Raw genomic sequence first — 22338 nt, forward strand, 5'->3', positions numbered from 1 at the left:
GTTACTCAAATTTAAGTAGATTTTAGTCAGAGTTAAGGACAGGATGTATGTTCAGTTCAGTTCAGTTACTCAGTTGTGTCTGACTCTGCGACCCCGTGGACTGTAGCACATCGGGCTTCCCTGTCCATCACCAACCCCGGGAGTTTGCTCAACTCACGTCCATCATGTCGGTGATGCCATCCAACCATCTCCTCCTCTGTCATCCCCTTCTCCTCCTGCCCTCAATTTTTTCCAGCATCGGGGTTTTTTCAAATGAGTCAGTTCTTCACATCAGGTGGCCAAAGTACTGGAGTTTCAGCTTCAACATCAGTCCTTCCAATGAATATTCAGGAATGATTTCCTTTAGGATGGACTGGTTGGGATCTCTTTGCAGTCCAAGGGACTCTCAAGAGTCTTCTCCAACACCACAGTTCAAAAGCATCAATTCTTCGACGCTCAGTTTCTTTATAGTCCAACTCTCATATCCACACATGACCACTGGAAAAACCATAGCTTTGACTAGACAGACCTTTTTTGGCAAAGTAATGTCTCTGCTTTTTAATATGCTGTCTAGGTTGGCCATGGCCTTTCTTCCAAGGAGCAAGCGTCTTTTAATTTCATGACTGCAGTCACCATCTGCAGTGATTTTGGAGCCCAAAAAAGAAAGGCTCTCCCTATAATGTTTCCCCATCTATTTGCCATGAAGTGATGGGACCGGATGCCACGATCTTAGTTTTCTAAATGTTGAGCTTAAGACAACTTTTTCACTCTCCTCTTTCACCTTCATCAAGAGGCTCTTTAGTTCTTCTTTGCTTTCTGCCATAGAGTGGTTTCATCTACATATTTGAGGTTATTGATATTTCTCCCGGCAATCCTGATTCCAGATTGTGCTTCATCCAGTCCAGCAGTTCTCATGATGTATTCTTCATAGAAGTTAAATAAGCAGGGTGACAATATACAGCCTTTACATCCTCCTTTCCTGATTTGGAACCAGTCTGTTGTCCCATGTCCATTTCTAACTGCTGCTTCTTGACTTGCATACAGAATTCTCAGGAGGGAGGTCAGGTGGTCTGGTATTCCCATCTTTTTCAGAATTTGCCACAGTTTGTTGTGATTCACACAGTCAAAGGCTTTGGTGTAGTCGATAAAGCAGAAGTAGATGTTTTTCTGGAACTCTCTTGCTTTTTTGATGAGTCAACAGATGTTGGCAGTTTGATCTCTGGTTCTTCTGCTTTTTCTGAATCCAGCTTGACCATCTGGAAGTTCACGGTTCACATACTGTTGCAGCCTGGCTTGGAGAATTTTGAGCCTTAATTTGCTAGCATGTGAGATAAGCACAATTGTGCAGTAGTTTGAACATTCTTTGGCATTGCCTTTTTTGGGGATTGGAATGAAAACTGATCTTTTCCAGTCCTGTGGCCACTGCCAAGTTTTCCAAATTTACTGGCATATTGAGTGCAACACTTTCACAGCATCAGCAGCAGCATCTGGAATTCTATCACCTCCAGTAGCTTTGTTCATAGAGACGCTTCCTAAGGTCCACTTGACTTCACACTCCAGGATGACTGGTTCTAGGTGAGTGATCACCCCATGGTGGTTATCTGAGCTATTAAGATATTTTTTGTATAGTTCTTCTGTATATTCTTGCTACCTCTTAATATCTTCTGCTTCTGTTAAGTCCATAGCATTTCTGTCCTTTATTGTGCCCATCTTTGCATAAAATATTCCCTTGGTATCTCTAATTTCCTTAAATAGATCTCTAGTCTTTCCCATTCTATTGTTTTCCTGTTTCTTTGCATAGATCACTTAGAAAGTCTTTCTTATCTCTCCTTGCTATTCTTTGGAACTCTGCATTCAAATGAGTATATCTTTCCTTTTTTCCTTTGCCTTTAGCTTCTTTTCACAGCTATTTGTAAGGCCTCCTCAGACAACCATTTTGCCATTTTGCATTTCTTTTTCTTGGGGATGGTCTTGATCACTTCCTCCTGTACAATGTCACAAACCTCCATCCATAGTTCTTCAGGCACTCTGTCTATCAGATCTAATCTCTTGAATCTGTTTGTCACTTCCACCTTGAATCTGTTTGTCAAATTCCTTGCAAATAATAATAAGGGATTTGATTTAGGTCATACCTGAATGGTCTAGTGGTTTTCCCTACTTTCTTCAATTTAAGTGTGAATTTTACAATACAGAGTTCATGATCTGAGCCACAGTCAGCTCCTGGTCTTGCTTTTGCTGACTGTATAGAGCTTCTCCACCTTTAGCTGTAAAGAATATAATCAATCTGATTTTGGTATTGACCATCTGGTGATGTCCACGTGTAGAGTCTTCTCTTGTTGGAAGAGGGTGTTTGCTGTGGCCAGTGCGTTCTCTTGGCAAAACTCTGTTAGCCTTTGCCCTACTTCATTTTGTACTCCAAGGCCAAATTTGCATGTTACTCCAGGTATCTCTTGACTTCCTACTTGTGCATTCCAGACAGGTGTTGAAGATTATACAAATGTTAGCCCTTCCAAACAAGTTAGGTTTGCCTCCTCAGAACACTTACAAAATCCGACCTGGCAAAATCCCATTCATTCAAGCCTCATCTTCAGAGTTAGGCCATTTATATGACCTGACCCTGATGCACAGCCACCCGCCCCAAGGCAGAATTCTTTGCCCCAGCCTCTGTGTCCCCATACAACTGTGTCTCATTTGTCTTGCACCTTTGTACCCATCTTTGCAGCCCAAACATTTAAGTGAATGCCCAATATGGAGTGCACACTCAGTATAGTAAACTCTGAGCCAGGGTGGTTTTAACAAATGATCTCAAAGGTTCACAGCTGGTTCTCTCTCTCGTCCTGAGCCAGTTAGCTTCAGCATGGTGTGAACGAGCCTAGTGAGGCAGCCCAGCCTCCTGGTCAGCACTCCATGAGGTATGGGTTTGCTTTTAATGGGTCCCAAGTTTACAGCAACTGTTGCATGATGATGAGGACTCTATAACTTTGTGATAAATAGCCCTGAAAAGAGAGTCTACTGCTAGTATTACCTATTCATTCAGCAAATATTTATTGCTAAATGTTAGGCACTTTTCTAAGTATTAGGGATACAATATTAATAAGACAGACAAATCACTGTCAAGATGCTTACATTTCTGTGAGGGACACATGCAATGAACAGATAAAATTAACGGGGAACTACAGAATGTTAAAAGTGTTATGCAGGTGCCAGTAATAATGCATTTTTATGACTCTGAAGTCAGACTGTCTGGGTTCAAATCCAGGCTCTGTCACTGATCAGCTTTGTGACCTTAAGAAAGTTATGTAACCTCTCTGAGCCTGTTTCTTCCTGTGTAAAGTGAGGCTAATAATACCTATCTAAGCTTCCAACTCTTCTTCAGCAAAAAGACTTTGCAAACTGTAAAGGTGTGAACCAGGATAACTATTATGTTTGCTATAATTTTGTCATTATCATTTTAGATCCAGGGGTTTTTAATCCCAGTATTTCTAGTGTGTTTATAATGAAATATCTCAAAGTTGGTCCCAAGACTAGCAGCATTGGCTTCACCTGGCAGCTTCTTGGAAATTTTAATGATGTAATGAGGATATTTAAGTGAGTTAATATATATACTTAAGACAGGACCTGGCTCATAGTAACTATATTACCTGGGGGTAGCTACCTTGGTCATGATGGGATTTGACCAGAAGTAACTCACTGGGGGAGGTTAGGGTCAGAGGTGAGATGTGAATTGAGTACTGGGGGATGAGGAGGAGGCAGCTAGGTGAGGAGTCTGGGGAAGGGGACTCGAGGCAAGAGAATGCAATGCCTTAAGGACACAGAACTGATTTGAGTCCATTCCTATGGGACTGCAGCCCTAAGGGCAAGTCCTCTTGCGGCTCCCCAGTTACTCAAGGACCACTCCAGCCGTTCTGTAGGGTTCCCAGAGGGGACAGGAGGCCCCCTCTTCTGAGGAGCTGGCCCCGCAGCCCTAGCAAAGAGTGCAGCGACGGGCTCCTCCTGAGGATTCAAGAGGGAGAAGTGGACAGTGGGTTCCATGGGAGCCTGGCTGCCTGGGTTGGGGGGAACCCTCTGCACAAAGGCTTCTGGAGGAGGGAGGGTAAGAAAAAGGCAAGTGGTCGCTTGACGTCCCCACCACACTCTACTTCAGGCTACTCCTTCCCACCATCCCCGGAGTACTGAAATTAAATTCTCAATGACTTCACCAGACTAAACAAAAGCCGAATAATCCCCCAAAGTGGGGCTCAAGAACTGACTCTAAAATTCAAACTGCTTTTTAAAAAACAACAACAACAAAACAAAACAGACTAACCAGAGTAAATGGCCGTGAGGTTGTCTTCTGCTCCAGGGTAGCATCTAGGAGCCCCGTCCTGGCTCCGTTCAGCTCATTGCCTTGGCACTTTTACCCACCCAGTATGGCTGCCTGCGACTCTGAAATTAGCATAATTAAGATCACTTAGCTCTCGTTCTAATGGGTGTCCTGGATGTTAGTGCTGGTGAGAGCTGCCCACATGGCTAACCCTCCCCACTCTCTGAGCACGCAGGAGAAAGCTTCCTGAGGCAGTTGTTCTAGATCAGAGCTTGTCTCCAACTGCAGGGTGTCGAGGACTCACCTGCAGGTCTTACTGTATTCTGGCTTTGATTCAACAGGTCTGGGGTGAGCCTACAGTTCTGCATTTCTAACAAGCTCCCAACTGATGCCAGTGCTGTTGGTTTGGGGACCACATTTTGAGATAATTCCATTATAAAGGAATTGGAAATACTGGGATTAAAAATCCCTGGGCCTAAAATAATAATGACAAATTTATAATAAGCTGTAGACAATAATAATTCTGCTGGTTCAGAACTTTGCTGCTTGCAAAGACTTCTTGAAGAAAAAAGTTGAAAGCTTACAAAGGTGAAGAGACTTGTCCAGCACAAATGACGGGGGATACTGGATCCCAAGTCTCCCAACTCGGGTAGAGGGCACCCCTCTACATTCTTCTAATATAGTGAAAGTGAAAGTGTTAGTCTCTCAGTTGTGTCCGACTCTTTGAGACTCCATCGACTGTAGCCCACCAGGCTCCTCTACCCACGGATTCTCCAGGCAAGAATACTGGAGTGGGTTGCCATGCTCTCCTCCGGGGATCTTACCAACTCAGGATCGAATCCAGGTCTCCTGCACTGCAGGCAGACTCTTTACCATCTGAGTTACCAGGGAAATCTGAAGTGCAGGGGTATCCCCTGTAGGCCTATGAATGATAAAAGAAAACACAGAGGGAGAGTGAAGTTAAAAAAAAAAAGCCTCATTATTTTTTAAATTATAACTATACAGGTTCATAGCAAAAAAAAAAATCAGAAAACAGAGAAAAGTATAAAAAGGAACATTTCTCTGGGAGAAAAACTGGTCTTTTTTCTCTGATACACATGCTTTTTGCAAAAGTGGGGTCATACATGTATTGTTTTATAATATACTTTTTAAATTTAACATTATATTGGGGGCCTCTCAACTGTTATTGAGTAAACCTACAGCTGCATTTTTAAGCACTGCTTTGTATTTCATTGTATGGGTAGACCCTGACTTATTAAACCAATCTCTTATTGATGGACATTCAATTGTTTCTGGTTCTTTGATAGGATAAACACTGCTTCAGTAAAATCATTTAACATGGAAACATTTGGCCAGAGTTGATTAGTTCCTTTGGAGAAAAATCTAGGATTGCAGATGATGGTTCAAAAGGTACATAGCGAAAATTTGATAAACTAGACTTTAGCAAAGTGGTGGCCACGGCAGTGCCTGGGAATGAAGGTGTCTTCAGCCTGAGCCAAACCAGGGCATCTATTTTTTTTCAACCTTCACTAAAGTGATAAGTGAAAACTGATATTGTGCTAATCTGTATTTCTTTGACTGTTTGTAAAATTTACCCATTTTTGTATGTTTCTTGGCCATTTCTACCACCTCTTTGACAGTATCAACATTTCAATTAATGTTTGCAAAACCACAGTCAATATTTTTAAGAAAGGTGGACAACCTAGAAAACACTAAGAGCAATCAGTGCTCACTATTGAGATCTTTATCATACAAAGTGCTCTGACACAGGTACGAAAGAGCCATAGATGTGTGGTTAACGACACAAGTATTTGGGAAGGGCTCAGATGCCGGCTAGGTCACTCACTCGGTGTGACCCTGACAAGCAGCTTAAACTCTCTGAGTCTCAGATTATTCATCACTAAAATGAGGACAACCTGCCAGGATGGTGGGAAGGGATAAAGGAGACGATATGAGAGGCACCTGGCACAAGGAACGATCAACACATTTTTGCCAATAAGAAAACACTGAAACCCTCCAAAAAATTGATGGATAAAAAAATAACTAAAAGTCACAAGTAGGGAATACGACCAATAAATAAACATATGGGGAAACACTTATTTCCTTTAACAACAGATGAAATGTTCATAACACAAGGAGCCACCCCTACTTTTTAAATGAACCAGAACATTTTCAAGAGATAATTCCTGATGCAGAGGAAGGTGTGGCCAAGCAAGCTGCCCATGTTGGCAGCATGCAGTTCGTGCAGCTTTGGTGGAAAGCAATCAGGCCACGTGTATCATCACACAAACACGTTCACAACCTTTGACCCAGACACTTCCTAAGGAAGTAATTCAAAATATGGAAATGTTTTGTACACTGTACAAAACATTCTATTTGTACAATGATGCTTCTTTCTCACCATTGTTTGTAATGGTGAGAAAAGTGTTTATTTTTTTGTTTACATAAAGGGTAAAACCATAGCAAGGGTGGTGTCAGCCCTTTCAGTTCCGTAGTGTGATGTTTGGGTGTGTGTTAAACGGGGACATATAAACAATAATTTAGGCCTCTAGACAGTCTCTAAACCTTGTTTTAATTCGCAGTTGAATACAGTGCTTTGGAAAGGCTTTTAGACTCTGCTGAACAGTGATCAGATTTAAATCAGTGAAGGATTTAAAAACCATCGTCAGTCTCTTCATCCTCTAGTGGAGTTTGGGGTAATTCGAAACCAAAGGAAAGAGAAAAAGACGGGGTGTGTGTTGGGGGAGTGTTCTGTCATCTGTAAACTAGACTTTTAAACGTCTGGAGAAGGAAGGAAGTCAAGGCAGGGTGGAATCTTCCTTTCTGTAAGCCCTAGGCTATTACAGCACAGAAACCCCGCCCCCTCCTCCCCCAACTCTCGCTCAAGCCAGAAAGAAGAGCCGAGGCGTCCTGCGATGGTGAGTCTGGAGGGGTCCGCACGCGTGCTGGGCTGTGCCCAAGCCCCTGAGAGGTGAGTCAAATCCTCGGTCGCATCCACATCTGTGTGTGTTTTGTGGTGCAGGAGGAGCCCAGCACCGCCTCAGGGAGGCAGGACCGTGCAGAGACGACCAGTGCAAGCTGTGCCTTCTGCCTCCGCGTACTTCAGTGGTGAGGGTTCCGGGCTGCTAAATTCCCAGGGTGGGTGGGAGCCTGTTCTGGGATAATAACTCCAGCGAGGATGGGCATCAACCCACTGAACGACCAGCAGCCACGAGCCAAGTTACAGAATCACAGACCTCAGGATTGGACACAGTGGCCGCCCTCTCTCTCAACTGACAAATCCCTTTAGCCGTGGCCCTCAACTGGGGAGAGCTTCAACCTTACCGTGCACGCTCAGATGCATCAGTCGTGGCCGATTCTTTGTGACCCCATGGACTGTAGCCCTCCAGGCTCTTCTGTCCATGGGATTCTCCAGTCAAGAATACTGGAGTGGGTAGCCATTTCCTTCTCCAGAGATTCCTCCCGATCCAGGGATGGACCCCTCATCTCTTGCATTGGCAGGCGGATTCTTTACCACTTCATCATTTGGGAGGCCCTCAACCTTACCAGGGGACTTGAAAATAATGTATATGCCTCAGCCCCACCTACTGTATTAGCCTCCCGGGGGTGGAGCCCTTGTGGGAATATTTCTTTTAAATTTCCCCTGACTCTGATAGGCCCCTTGGTTAAGAATCACAACTACAGCACATGGAGGGTGGTTTGGCCTGAAGGCTCCCTTTGAACCTTGCCCACCTGGGAGATTATTATACACCACTGTATACTAGCTCCCACCCTCACTACTCTCCCCTCACAATGACTGAAAAATCTTCCCTATTGGGTCTCACCTCTGTCCCCCAGTCCCACCAGAAATAAGCCTAATTCCACATCTCAGGGTTTACTTTTCCCCTATCCCTCAGCAAGAAATCATCCAGGTGACAAGCTGTAAACTGGGTAACAAAGTGTAGATGTGAAACCCTAGGGAGAGACCCTTTATGGGTTTGAAACACTCTTAGGTCAACTGTTAGTCCCCATGGATTCAGAATCATTTATTTGAAGCTTCTATCAATCAGCCAGATGTGCCTCCTCCAAGCTTCCGAGGTACAGTGGACTGAGGCCAAACCTTGACTAATTGACCTTAGAAAGGTTGAAAGTCAAGGAGGGAGGGGCAGTTTAGTTACCACAATTACGTGTGTGTAATGTACGCTAATAAAGGCAGGTGACAAGGTCTGAAAGACTGCAGTTTCCTGTTAGAAAGCATTCCAGCATGGGAATAGGTAATTGTCATCAGGGTTCTATTGAGTTTCCACCCCCTAAAAAATCTCCATGTGTCATCTGGTGTGGACCATCGGTCTAATAAACCATCAGCTTTGACTCTCAGGGATAGAAGGGCCTTGAATAATGCCAACTCCCTCAGTCAACCCAGGCTCACTATTTTTATTTATTGAATTAAAATCTAGGTTTTGAGGTGTTTTTTTTTGTTTTTTGTTTTTAGTAAATATAATAAAGGGCTTCCCTGGTGGTTCAGTGGTAAAGAATCCACCTGCCAATGCAGGAGATTCAGGTTTGATTCCTGGGTTGGGAAAATCCCCTGGAGGAGGAAGTGGCAAGTCACTCCAGTATACTTGCTTGGGAAAGCACATGGACAGAGGAGGCTGGTGGACTAGAGTCCATGGGGTCACAAAGAGTCGGACTGCTGCTACTGCTGCTAAGTCGGTTCAGTCGTGTCCGACTCTGTGCAACCCCATAGATGGCAGCTCACCAGGCTCCTCTGTCCCTGGGATTCTCCAGGCAAGAACACTGGACTGGGTTGCCATTTCCTTCTCCAATGCATTAAAGTGAAAAGTGAAAAGTGAAAGTGAAGTCGCTCAGTCATGTCCAACTCTTCTCGATCACATGGACTGCAGCCTACCAGGCTCCTATCCATGGAATTTCCCAGGCAAGAATACTGGAGTGGGGTGCCATTGCCTTCTCCAAAGAGTCGGACATGACTTAGCAACTAAACAACAGTAATAAAAACAAGTATAATAACAAATAGTCTGACATTTTAAAAACATTCTGATTAAGCATTCAAGGTACTAGATATTTCTCTACCAAATTTATAGTCTAGACCTCACAGAACAACTTAAGTACCAATACAGGGACCAATGTTCCAGACTACATTTTCTCTTTTATAACAAACAAGTTAGGAGGTAAAACACAGCCAAGTGTAAAATCAGATCTAACAGTAAATCTATTGCTGGCAATAGGCATGGTTTATCATTTGAAATCTTGGTAAACTACATCATCCTTGAGGAATTAATTAAACAGAAGACTGTATAGACTCTTTACTCTTTTAGAAGATTAGAGTTCTCTCAGATGGAATGTATTATCTATTTAGCCTACTGATGCACATACTGTTTGAAGGATATTTATATACATGCAGATAAATAACAATTATGCTACATGTAAAATGTTTATCCCTTTATGTCTGATGCAGAATTTTGGATTTAAGAGATTTTGGATTGCTGAAAAACTTTGTCTTGCTGAAAAACTGTCTTCTCAAGTAGAGCTTCCCCTAGCTGTTTGGCAAGAAGATTTTAGTGCACAAAGAAGTTTCAAAGAGGCGGAAAAAGAAAGTCGTGTATTAGACTGAGCTCACTTGAGCGCAATCCAAGTTTTCCACTTTGGAGAGCAGATGTTCACATGCCCCAGAGGAGGAGGGTGGAGGCAGAAAATAAGGTGTGAGAAAATATGTGACTCAGGAGGAGAGCATGTTTTTCCAAGAAGCAGGAAAGTGCCTGGCTTCTCAGCCCCTAGCCTCACAGACTCCAAGTAGGGTTGGAGTCCACCGGCAGCAGGCCCAGGCACAGTTGGATGAGCCTGAATTTGCAAGCAAGGCCTGAGGCTCAAACCCCATTTCCGGGAATCACACTCATTCCTGACTCACTGGCTATGTCCAGGATATCTTGGGCACGGTGCCCTCCACACTAAGAATGAGCAACGTTCCCTAGGGGCTTATTACAGTATCCTAGGGGCTGAGCTAGAACTTTCTTAAGAATTTTTATCAACTAAAATCCCTTTCAAGGAGTTAGAGTTTCTGTGAAGGAGGGAAACTGAAGCTACAGATGGCTAGGGGAAGTGTCCCAGTATGACTACCATAGCACATCTTTCTGATGTGGTGGCTTAGCATCAGTAAAATGAACACCACATGGTCTCTACAAAGCATCACTATGAACAAAGCTACTGGAGGTGATGGAATTCCAGCTGAGCTATTTCAAATCCTAAAAGATGATGCTGTGAAAATGCTGCACTCAATATGCCAGCAAATTTGGAAAACTTGGCCATGGCCACAGGACTGGAAAAGGTCAGTTTTCCTTCCAATCCCAAAGAAAGGCAATGCCAAAGAATGCTCAGACAACCATACTATTGCACTCATTTCAAATGCTAACAAGGTAATGCTCAAAATCCTTCAAGCTATGTTTCAACAGTATGTGTACTGAGACCTTCCAGATGTACAGCTAGATATAGAAAAGGCAGAGGAACCAGAGATCAAATTGCCAACTTTCGCTGGATCATAGAAAAAGCAAGAGAATTCCAGAAAAATATCTGCTTCACTGACTACGCTAAAACCTTTGACTATGTGGATCACAACAAACTAGAAAATTCTTAAAGAGATGGAAATACCAAACCTGCCTTACCTGCCTCCTGAGAAATCTGTATGCAGGTCAAGAAGCAACAGTTAGAACTGTTGGACCTGGAACAACGGACTGGTTCCAAACTGGGAAACGAATACATCAAGGCTGTATATTGTCACCCTGCTTATTTAACTTCTATGCAGAGTACATCATGAGAAATGCCAGGCTAGATGAAGCACAAGCTGGAATCAAGATTGCAGGGAGAAATATCAATAACCTCAGATATGCAGATGACACCACCCTTATGGCAGAAAGTGAGGAGGAATTAAAGAGCCTCTTGATGAAGGTGAAAGAGGAGAGTGAAAAAGCTGGCTTAAAACTCAACATTCAAAAAACTAAGATCATGGCATCTGGTCCCATCACTTCATGGCAAATAGATGGGCAAACAATGAAAACAGTGACAGACTCTAAAATCACTGCGGACGGTGACCGCAGCCATGAAATTAAAAGATGCTTGCTCCTTGGAAGAAAAGCTATGACCAACCTAGACCACATATTAAAAAAGCAGAGACATTACTTTGCCAACAAAGATCTATCTTGTCAAAGCTGTGGTTTATCTAGTAGTCATGTATGGATGTGAGAGCTGGACCATAAAGAAGGTTGAGCACCGAAGAATTAATGCTTTTGAACTGTGGTGTTGGAGAAGATTCTTGAGAGTCCCTTGGACTGCAAAGAGATCAAACCAGTCAGTCCCAAAGGAAATCAATCCTGAATATTCATTGGAAGGACTGATTCTGAAGCTGAAGCTCCAGTACTTTGGCCACCTGATAGGAAGAGCTGACTCACTGGAAAAGACCCTGATGCTGGGAAAGATTGAGGGCAGGAGAAGAAGGGGATGACAGAGGATGAGATGATTGGATGGCATCACTGACTCAATGGACGTGAGTTTGAGCAAGCTCCAGGAGATGGTGAAAGACTGGGAAACCTGGCGTGCTGGCATGCTGCAGGCCATGGGGTCACAAAGAGTTGGACACAACCAAGTGACTGAACAACAATGGTCTCATAGCCTTTAGCCCCATATTTGTCATTTAGTCACTAAATCATGTTCAACTCTATGTGACCCCATGGACTGTAACCCACCAGGCTCCTCTATCCACAGAATTTCCTAGGCAAGAATATTGGAGTGGGTTGCCATTTCCTTCTCCACAGGATCTTCCTGACCCAGGGATTGAACCTGAGTCTCCTGCATTGTCAGGCAGATTCTTTATCACTGAGTCACCAGACACACAGAACAAAATCCAGGACTTTTTGGATCACTCAGCTTGTACTTTTGGATACAAAGTCATGTGATCTGGTACCAACAGGTAGCATAGCTTCTTCCCCTGATAAGAACTAAATTTGAAGCATGAATATGAAGAAAACTCTGTTTTATAATTCTGTATTTCATATTTCTGATTGCGTATGTGTATATGATGACTAGATATTATCCTCAGGAAAACGAAACAGATTTAATGTTTGGTATCCATGTTCTTGGGCTTCCCTGGTGGCTCAGACAGTAAAGAATCCACTTGCAATGCGAGAGACCTGGGTCGGGAAGATCCCCTAGAGAAAGGAATGGCTACCCATTCCAGTATTCTTGCCTGGAGAATTCCATGAACAGAGGAGCCTGGCAGGCTATAGTCCATGGGGTTGCAAAGAGCCAGGCACGACTGAGCATCTAATATACACACACATAGATGTTCTCACCAGGCCAGATTGTGCTGGGTGCACTTTCTCATCAGGAAAGCTCTCAAACAGGCAGGCAGAGGGTTGAGGGTTGGCTGTGTTGAGAATGACATACATCCTCCATCGTTACTGGCTCTGACCTAAGAAATTTCACATTTCACTTTTACCAGTTCCTTCACTATCTCTATTAGCAGTGTACTAAATGTTTATGGACTCTTATGCACCTTTTTTAGGAAGCAAAAAATGGAGAAAAAAGATCACAGAGGAATTGACTGTGGAAGGTTTCCTATTGCCATTCAAGACAAGATGCTGCACCCAGATTCAGTGCTCGGTAAGCTGAGGGGTCTAGGGGCAGTCGTCATTGTTCTGGTCCCTCTTTGGGTTCTGCTCACTATGGGCAGAATACCTGCTATGCTAAATAGCTTTACCTAGACTAGGGTGTTGCATGTTAATTTTTGTTTTTGCAAAATGTAAAGAATTAGTAATGAATTGATTCAGGCGAGATGTGGTCAAGCAGCGTGAAAGTGCCCACACCTGTCTCTGCCTGAAGTCGCAGGGCTCCATGACTCAGTCACGAGGTGGTCTCAGTTCTGTGCGGCAGCCCCCAGCATGAACCAGAATCTGCACCTGAAGAGCTCACCCACACGGGAGCTGCTGAGGACTTGTCCACATACATTTCATAGGAGCAGAAAGAGTGGAGAGGAGACCCAGAGAGCACCAGTGCATGGAATTCAATGATTTTTAGTCATAGGGACCTTTCTCCGAAGATAGTTTAAGCAGAAAAATAACCGCTGGCAGGACTGCCCTGTATGAAGAAGAGATGGGGCTGAGGCCTGCAGCTTAGGCAGCTATGAGGGAGAAAATCAGCACCCAAGCCTAATCTACCCAGTTCATACAGGAGGAAACGGGGGGCCAGAGAACTAACCAGGCTAGCTTACATTCCCATAGTCTGATAGCCAAGAGCCTTTTCTTCAAATCGGTATTATTCCTACTCTGTCACATGTAGCTCTATTTCTTCTCTGTAGAAGACACATTTTCTAATAATAATAATAGGTTTCACTGACTGAACACTTACTCTATACACCAGAACCGAGCAGAGATTTTCAAAGTGTGGTCAGAGGGTCTCTGGAGGGCTGTGAGGTCCTCTCTATTCCCTGAAAGAACAATATTGCAACAGGTTGAATGGAGACACACCTGTGGAAGCCAGCTGCCTTCGGTTAAGCCAGATAGTCTAGGTATTTGCCAAAACACAAAACACTGCTGCTCTTCTCACAGGTCACTGATTTTTAAAATTTTCAAAATAGCTATTTTTCATAAAAAATGTTATTTTGTGAACATGAAATGATTATTGTTTTTAAAGTATTTTTTTTAATTTCTCAATTTAAAATTCTAAAAAAAAAACCCTTGGGACTGCTCATTCAGTCTTCAGTTCAGTTTAGTCACTCAGTCGTGTCCGACTCTTTGCGACCCCATAAATCACAGCACGCCAGGCCTCCCTGTCCATCACTATCTCCCAGAGTTCACTCAAACTCACGTCCATCGAGTCAGTGATGCCATCCAGCCATCTCATCCTCTGTCGTCCCCTTGTCCTCCTGCCCCCAATTCCTCCCAGCATCAGGGTCTTTTCCAATGAGTCAACTCTTCTCATGAGGTGGCCAAAGTACTGGAGTTTCAGCTTTAGTATCATTTCTTCCAAAGAACACCCAGGGCTGATCTCCTTTAGAATGGACTGGTTGGCTCTCCTTGCAGTCCAAGGGACTCTCAAGAGTCTTCTCCAACACCACAGTTCAAAAGCATCAATTCTTCAGTGCTCAGCTTTCTTCACAGTTCAACTCTTACATCCGTACAAGACTACTGGAAAAACCATAGCCTTGACTAGACGGGCCTTTGTTGGCAAAGTAATGTCTCTGCTTTTCAATATGCTATCTAGGTTGGTCATAATTTTCCTTCTTAGGAAAATCTAAATGATTCTACAGAGTAAAAATGACTTGAAATTTATAAATAAATACTCCTCTACGGCAACCCACTCCAGTGTTCTTGCCTGGAGAATCCCAAGGACGGGGGAGCCTAGTGGGCCTCCGTCTATGGGGTCGCACAGAGTCGGACACGACTGAAGCGACTTAGCAGCAGCAGCAGCAGCAATCCATGTTCAACCAACTGAATGTTGTATGACAGTTCTCCAGTGCAAGAAGATAGACTTTTAGTGCAGGTATGAAAAACACCACATATTATGATATATGAAAATGTTAGTCACTCAGTGTGTCTGACCCCATTGACTGTAGCCTGCCAGGCTCCTCTGTCCATGGGATTCTCTAGGTAAGAATACTGGAGGGAGTAGCCATTCCCTTCTCCAGGGCATCTTCCTGACACAGGAATCGAACTTGGGTCTCCTGCATTGTAGCATCTGAGGTACTAAAACTAGAATAAACAAAAGCTCTTTAGGGTCCTCAATTTTAAGAGTGTAAGAGGGTTCGGAAATCAAAAATTTGAGAATTGTTGACATATAGTATATATCACTGAACTATCATAATACCCTAAAAGGTAGGAATTATTGTCTTTATTGTATAGATAAGTACGAATTAAGCAACTAGGGTCAAAGAGCCTGGTGTATTATCTATTGCTATGTAATGATGTATCCCCAAACTTAATGGCTCAAAACAACAAACATTTGCTATCTCATTGTTTCTGTGGGCCAGGAATTTGGGAGCCATTTAGCTGGATGGTTCAGGCTCAAAGTGTCTCATGAGGCTGCAGTCAAGATGTTGGCCAGTACTACCATCATCTGAAGGCTTTATTGGGGCTAGAGAATCTGCATCTAAGGTTGTTCTCACACATGGCCATTGGCCAGGGAACTCAGTTCCTCGCCAGGGGGGCCAGTAGGCTGTTTGAATGTCATTATGATCTGGTAGCCTCCTTCCCCCAGGCAAGTGATCTAAGAGAAAGACTGAGATGGAAGTTTAAATGACTCTTACAACCTAGTTTTAGAAGTTACACAACATCATTACCACTATATTCTATTTGTTAAAAGCAAGTCACTAAATCCAACCACAATTGAGAGAGGAATTAGGTTCTATCCTTTGAGGAGCACGTTAGAGTTTGTGACATATTACCAACCATCACAGTCAGTACGTAGCAGAATCAGGCTTCAAACTCAGGCCTACGTTCTTTCCCTTGTACAACACAGCCAGCCCAGGGTGTACATCATTCTTCCTCTATTTGTAATTTCCTTGAGTTCTGAATTAGAAGGCATTCAGTGACTACTGACTGAGACTTGGGGAAGGGAAAAATCCTTCCTAGAGCTCACTCCATTTGTGATTTACACTTTGGTAGACAATGTTACAATGAGTGTAACCATGAGTGCAGCAAGGCAGGCATTAATAGCACTGGCAGCAGTTTTGTCCCCCAACCCCTTCTCTGCTGGAATCGAGATGTTGCTTGGACACCCGAGTGTGACATACTCACCTGCTGGACCCAGGCTCCCATGCTCTGGCCTTCCTGGAGAGCGCCACTGCCCACAGCCAGCCAAACAAGACCCAGACCTGCACCAGATACACATGCTCTCTACTACTAGCTTCTCTGTGGTTCTGATGAGGGCAAAGCTATGATTCAAGTTCCCATATGGATTTATGAATGTGTTGTAGAGGAAAACCATCTTTCCAGTTGCCTGGATAATAAGCTCTTGGCCACTGTAGGGTCTGAGAAGAAAATGTGGATGTATCAGGGCAAATCTTGAGAAATAATTACAAATGCGAGATGGTCTGATAATTCAGTGGGCCAAATTCTCACAGATCCATCCATTAGAAGACCTACATGTGCTGGGCAAATCTTGAGACTTTCCTATCAGAATTGATACTTATCAAAACACCTCTCAGTTGTCATAAGGCGGGGGGGCGGTGTCCAAAATATCACCCCTATGCTGGCAACCTGTGTGATAAATTTCCCCCAGGGAAAATTGAACACTCTGGGGCTAATGCATATTTTGCATGATCAGAGCTCTACTGTCCAAAGCACATTTTAGGATTATAGTAATAAAAACCTCACACTTCCTTTGCATAACTTGGGCTTTTTCAGGTTCTGATACAGGATACAGCTGCTGTTCTGCATCTCGGATTGGACTGCAGAGTAGTAAGTGTGAGAACTGTGGCACTAAGATTCTTAACTCGCAGAGAGTCTGCAGGAAAGAACCACCTAAAGGTGAAAGCGACTGGGCCACCTCAGGATAAAAAAACAGGCTGTATCTGGTTCTCTGTCTGTAAGTGAGCACAACGGTTGTTTGCAGGCAATGAGTTGCATTTTTAATCTTTTCTTTTCAGAATTTCATTATAGATACAACACCCCAGGACAGAATTTCTTTAATCATACAGAAAGAAGTGCCTTTGCTCAGCTCCGCTATTTAAATGAAAATAATTCTTCACCGAGTAAGTACATCTCCTGCATGATCCCATCTTTGTAAATAACCTAGACTCCCTCCATGGGAGACACATGTCACACTGGCCACTGTTACCATATGCTGAGCACCTGCTGAGTGTGCTGCCTGGTCTCCAGCACTCATCTGACACTTCCACATTCAGCCCGACACCGGGATGGCAAGGGGCTGGGCTGGTAGATATGCAGTCCTAGCAATAAAGGACTTTGAAGTACGAAGTGCTATACCAGTGTAATCTGGCAACAAGTCATAAATATTTGATGAGCAAATGACTAACGGCCACTATTATTGTTATTATTCAGAAGGGGGAAAAGCTTTAAATACATCCCCAGTAAAAGTCAGTATGTAAAGAAATAGACTATTTTTACACTCCTTCAATATCATGTTGCTAATTTCAATGCAAAATTTTGCTGTCTTTGGAAATACCTAAAATCCCACAAACATTTATTTATAAAGATGAATAAGACAATGGCTACCTCCTCTCAAGGAGTTTACAACCTGTTGAAAAAAAGGAACTCATACTCTAATGAGGAAAGTTCACGGCAAGATGTGGTTAAGTGCTAAGAGAGCAGAGTGGACCAAGGGAACACAAAGTGGGGAGGGCACACCCTTGTCTTGCTTCTGAAAAACAACCGGGTCTGGTTCTCCGACATCCTTTCCTCATGGGTGAGTTCATACCTTCAGAGCTCTTTCCATTGCTGGGGACAGGGCACCAGAGAGAATGTTTCTGACCTTTCACAGTTGCGATGCCCAAGACTAAAGAATTGTGTTTAGCAGACTGACCTCAGCTGTGTCTCCCCTACCCACCCCCAGCTGCCCAATCCTCCAACTGGATGTGTTCTGTTGAGGTGACAGTCCCTAAGACTCCACAGAAGCAACAGGCACATTTCTTTACTATCTCCTTGGTTTTGGGGTCAACAGCACATGAGACTTCTCATTCTAATATATGAATGAGGAAAGCAATTGAGTCGTTTGAAAAGTGATGTTGAAACGCCATTAGTAAATGTACAGTGGCCAAGAGGGTAGAAGTCTCAGGGAGGCGTCTTTTGTTCAGTGTTTAAGAGACCCTCCAGAAAGGACAGAAAGTGGAGCAGGCTGTTGCAGGAGGTCGTGAGTTCCACCTGCAGGCTGAGATACACGGTACTTTGTCAGGATGTTGTACATCTGTAGACTGAATGAGAATGGGACCAGATGACTCTATAACCCTTTCCAACTCTCAGTTTCTACAAATAAAGAATGAGATGACCAAGGAGTTAAGACTGAGGTCATTAGTACCACTGTTTGTCATGACAAGTAAGTCAGGGTGCAGTGTGACTAAATTTGGACTTTCTGGCTCCTGCCTTGCCTTCCACGTCTGAGGGATAATCCCTCCCTGTCCCCTTGTCGAGTGGGACCCTCCTGAGAGGGAGTGAAGCCGAGACATTAGAGACCAGTGGATATGGCAGGAGACCAAAGGAGAAAGAAGGAAAACAGAGAAGAGAGGAGAGGCAAGAGAAGGGGGGAAAGGGAGCCTCAGTGACAGAGAAAGCAGATTTGTTGGCCACTGTGCTTCCGGGGTGGCTTAGTGCAAAGGAATCCACCTGCCAGTGCAGGAGACACAGGAGACATGGGTTCGATCTCTGGATCGGGAAGATCCCTTGAGGTAGGAAGTGGCAACCCACTCCAGTGTTCTTGCCTGGAAAATTCCATGGACAGGGTAGTGTGGTGGGCTGCAGTCCAAGGGGTTGCCAAGAGGTGGACGCAACGGAGCACACACATGCTTTGCTTTGCCTCTCTTCCCTTCCCTGGAGCTCTTCATGTCTCCCATGGTGACTTTCTTAAATTTATCTTATCTGTTTAGTCTCTATTTTCTAGGATTGTCTTAGTAACATAATTTTTTAGTTTCTGACTCCTAGAATCCTTGCTCCTAAAGTAGAGAGGACTTTAGAAATCCATTTGGTCCAAGCGCTTGGAAAATATCATCCCTCCATTTGCCAGATGAAGAAGTTGAACCCATAGATATGCCCAGGTCACCCAGCTAGCACCAAAGGAACTTAGACTCCTGGTTTCTTGTCTGCTAATAAAACTCCTTTTAAACGTTGAATTTCTTTTCTTGAATTCAGAATACTCAATGGCTACTTTCCATGTTCCCTAGGTCTATTTCCTTATTAAAACTTTATGAAATATTTCACTTATACAGAAAAGTTCAGGAAAGGATAGCCATATACCCACCATTGGATTTGGGGATCATTTTTGTGCTCTGAATCTGACCACAGCTAACATTTTTCAGCTCATTCAAAACCAAAATGGATCTGTTTCCAAAGAGCAAATCCAAAATCCTCTAATGTGAACCCATATCAAGAAAGTAAGTATGATGAACAAAATGACCACCCATTTGGTGTATGCAGTGTGCTTAGTGCACTATTGTCTGCCCATGATCACCTACAGCAGCGGTCCCCAACCTTTTGACATCAGGGGCCAGTTTTGTGCAAGACAGCTTTTCCATGGGGGTTCCGGGATGATTCAAGCACATTTATTGTGCACTTTATTTCTATTATTATTACATCAGTGCCACCTCAGATCGTCAGGCATCAGATCCCAGAGGTGGGGGCCCCTGACCTAGATCTTAGGTAGTAGTCAGGATTCAAACCTTTATCTGGCTAGTATTTCAATCATTCAGTTATTCTTTCAACAAATATTTGAGTGTCAATAGCAGGACATTGTGCTTGTCCTGAGGACACAGTGACAAAGTCAACTACTGTCTCTGCTCTTACTTTTTTGGTAGAGGAAAAGGGGGCATAGAGTACTATTACCTAATATGGTGGTTTAGAGAAGCTGAGTTCCAAAGAGTAAGTATGAATGAGTCAGCAAGGATGGAAGAGCACGAGCGAAGAAATGCCAGTCTGAGAGAGCCTCCTGGTGTGGAAAAGCCCTTGGCAAGTTCAGGAACAATGTGGCAGGAGCCTAAAAGAGGGTGAGGCAGTGGGGCAGGATAGGTGAGGGAAGGCTGGTGGGATGGGCATGGCCAGGCTGTGCAAGGGCTTGTCGGCTGCAGGAAGGAGTCTCAGGTTTAATGGGTAGACAATGAGATTTTTTTTTTTTAAACCAGAGTGTTTTTTAAAGCTTCCTCGTGTTTTAAAAGATCACTCTCACTACTAAGGGAGAGGAAATGGATTAGAGGAGTCAAGGACTGGAGCACAGAAGCCAAATAAGAGACCAGTACAATAAGCCAGGTGGGATGATGGCAGCTTAGCTAAGGGTGGTAGAAAAGGAAAGAGAGAAGACTAGTATTTAAGAGCTATTTAGGAGGCAGACTTGACAGTGTAGCAGAGTTCAGGCTGTGCAGTCACACTCATTCAGTGTGAACCCTACTACGCACTGCCTGGGGTGGTGCAGTGTGTATGAATACAGCCACCTGGGAGTTCTTGGGTTTGCATCTTGGTTCTGTGCAGATGGTGCACCAACTCCTCACACACACACACAGCCATTACTGAACCACAGAGTTGAAGAGGGTGCTTTACACAAGTATCAATGTGCTTTTGCCTTTCTTACAGGTCAGACCTTGCTACACTCTCCCCCCATTCCCACTCCTGCAGGATTTCTGAAAACACATCCTCCAGCAACTTTAGCAGTAACAAAGAAACGGAATCTGAGGTGAGGACCTTGCAGCTTGTGAGTTTGGTCTTCCTAACTACAAAACTGATGGCTTTTACGTTATTACAGTATGAGAGCATCAAAAAGTGTTCTGCTGAAACAACTCGTGCTCAGCATTAACATAAAGACACACAGCCTGAGCAGCCACATGGTTTGTGTTATTCCTAAATTGGTTCCCAGGGAAATTTCCTGAGAAAGTGTTTTGTGGGTGGTGCCTCAGCTCTAGGATTTCCCAGTGTGCCGTTCACAAGTTTGTTCCAGTGACACTGGGGTTAGAGCTGCCAGCAGTTTTGTTCTCAGTCAGGTCACTTTCAATGTCGCCACAAGCACGCGCCACATCCCTGTGTGCCCCTCAGCGGCTACGGGCCCTAAATCCCCTTCAGTGCCCCTCATCCCAAGAGTCTTTCTTCCTTCTCACAGATCTCTTTTTCCACAGCAGGGAAACAGCCCAGCAGGTTGCTGACCTCATCCTCTGATTTATGCTCATCGGTCACGTGTTTATCTTTTTTTCTGTCCCTTTCTCTACAAAATATATTCCATCTCACACTGGTTTCCTAGGAAACCAGCTCTCAAAAACAGAAATAGACTGGGTGGAAAACAGAATACTCCAAAAATTCCACTTTGCAATGTTTAATAATGAGATAACCCAATTACCAGGAGCAGTAGTAAATTTCTGTAACCAAAATGTGTGGACTTTTCCTCTGTAGATTTTAAACTCGTCTTTGGATCATGCCCTAAGGACAGCAACCATTCTGAAACAAACTACTGATCAAATGATTAGAACTATTGCAGAAGATCTTGCCAAAGTACAAAGATGGAGGAAAAAGTTGAAATACTAGTTTGACTCAAGGCAACCAAGGATTAAAAAAAAAATGCAGAGAAAACTTGGTCTTCCCTCCAAAGGTATTTTACTTATTATACAACTTATGAAGATGACTTTCTAGAGAAAACATCAAAATTGAAAGAAATGGAGGACACAATTTTTTAAAAAAATGGACCTCTGATTCTTAAAAATCAAAGTCAACACATATTTAAAAATAAATGTTACTAACTCATAATAAAAGAAATGAAAACAGTAACATATACTTTTACCTGTCAGTATGGCAAAAACTAAAGTTTGGAAAACCCAGGCTGTGTCAGGGAAGATGGGGGAGATGAGTGGTCTCATACACTGCTGATAGAAGTACATATTAGTGCCACTCTGTTGAAAGGCAACTCAATAATTGCTACCAAATTCTACAAATTCTGGAAGTGTTTACTTTCTGAGCAGCAATTCCACTACTAGGATTTTGCTTTTAAGTCACTCAAACAATATGTCACATAATGTGTATGAGGATGGCCACTGATGGGAAGGGCTCACAAATGGAACACATCTAATACCCTCTATGATGATTCAAAAACAATTACAGTCAGGACTTCTCTGGTCATCCAGTGGCTAAGCCTGAGCTCCCAAAACAGAGGGCCTGGGTTTGATCCCTGGTCAGGGAATTTGATCCCACATGCCTCAATTGAAAGATTCCTGCATGCTGTAACTAAAGATCCTGCATGCTGCAAGGAAGATCAAAGATCCCACATGCAGCGATAAAGACTTGGAGCAGCCAAATAAAGGTGAAATTTAATTTCAAAAATGACAGTCATACAGTTAATTCTCTGCAGCCACTGAAAAGAATGAGGTGTAT

At 43.6% G+C, this 22338-nt stretch overlaps 1 protein-coding gene across 7 annotated transcripts in view; it reads left to right on the top strand.

Annotated features, from left to right (window-relative positions):
• Positions 1 to 21459, top strand: part of AKNAD1 (AKNA domain containing 1) — a 52573-nt gene extending 31114 nt beyond the window's left edge. For 3 of the 7 annotated variants that reach the window (XM_059885052.1, XM_024990037.2, XM_059885053.1), the window contains exons 8-14: positions 7305 to 7390; positions 12834 to 12931; positions 16672 to 16794; positions 16914 to 17018; positions 19296 to 19370; positions 20560 to 20659; positions 21096 to 21357. In XM_059885052.1, coding sequence (XP_059741035.1) covers positions 7305 to 7390; positions 12834 to 12931; positions 16672 to 16794; positions 16914 to 17018; positions 19296 to 19370; positions 20560 to 20659; positions 21096 to 21135 — 627 coding nt within the window. In that variant the 3' untranslated portion in view covers positions 21136 to 21357. The other 4 variants (XM_024990039.2, XM_024990038.2, XM_024990040.2 and 1 more) reach the window with 4 other exon arrangements.
• Positions 21460 to 22338: the final 879 nt, after the last annotated feature.

Source organism: Bos taurus, chromosome 3, assembly GCF_002263795.3.
Source record: "Bos taurus isolate L1 Dominette 01449 registration number 42190680 breed Hereford chromosome 3, ARS-UCD2.0, whole genome shotgun sequence".
Lineage (NCBI taxonomy): Eukaryota > Metazoa > Chordata > Mammalia > Artiodactyla > Bovidae > Bos > Bos taurus.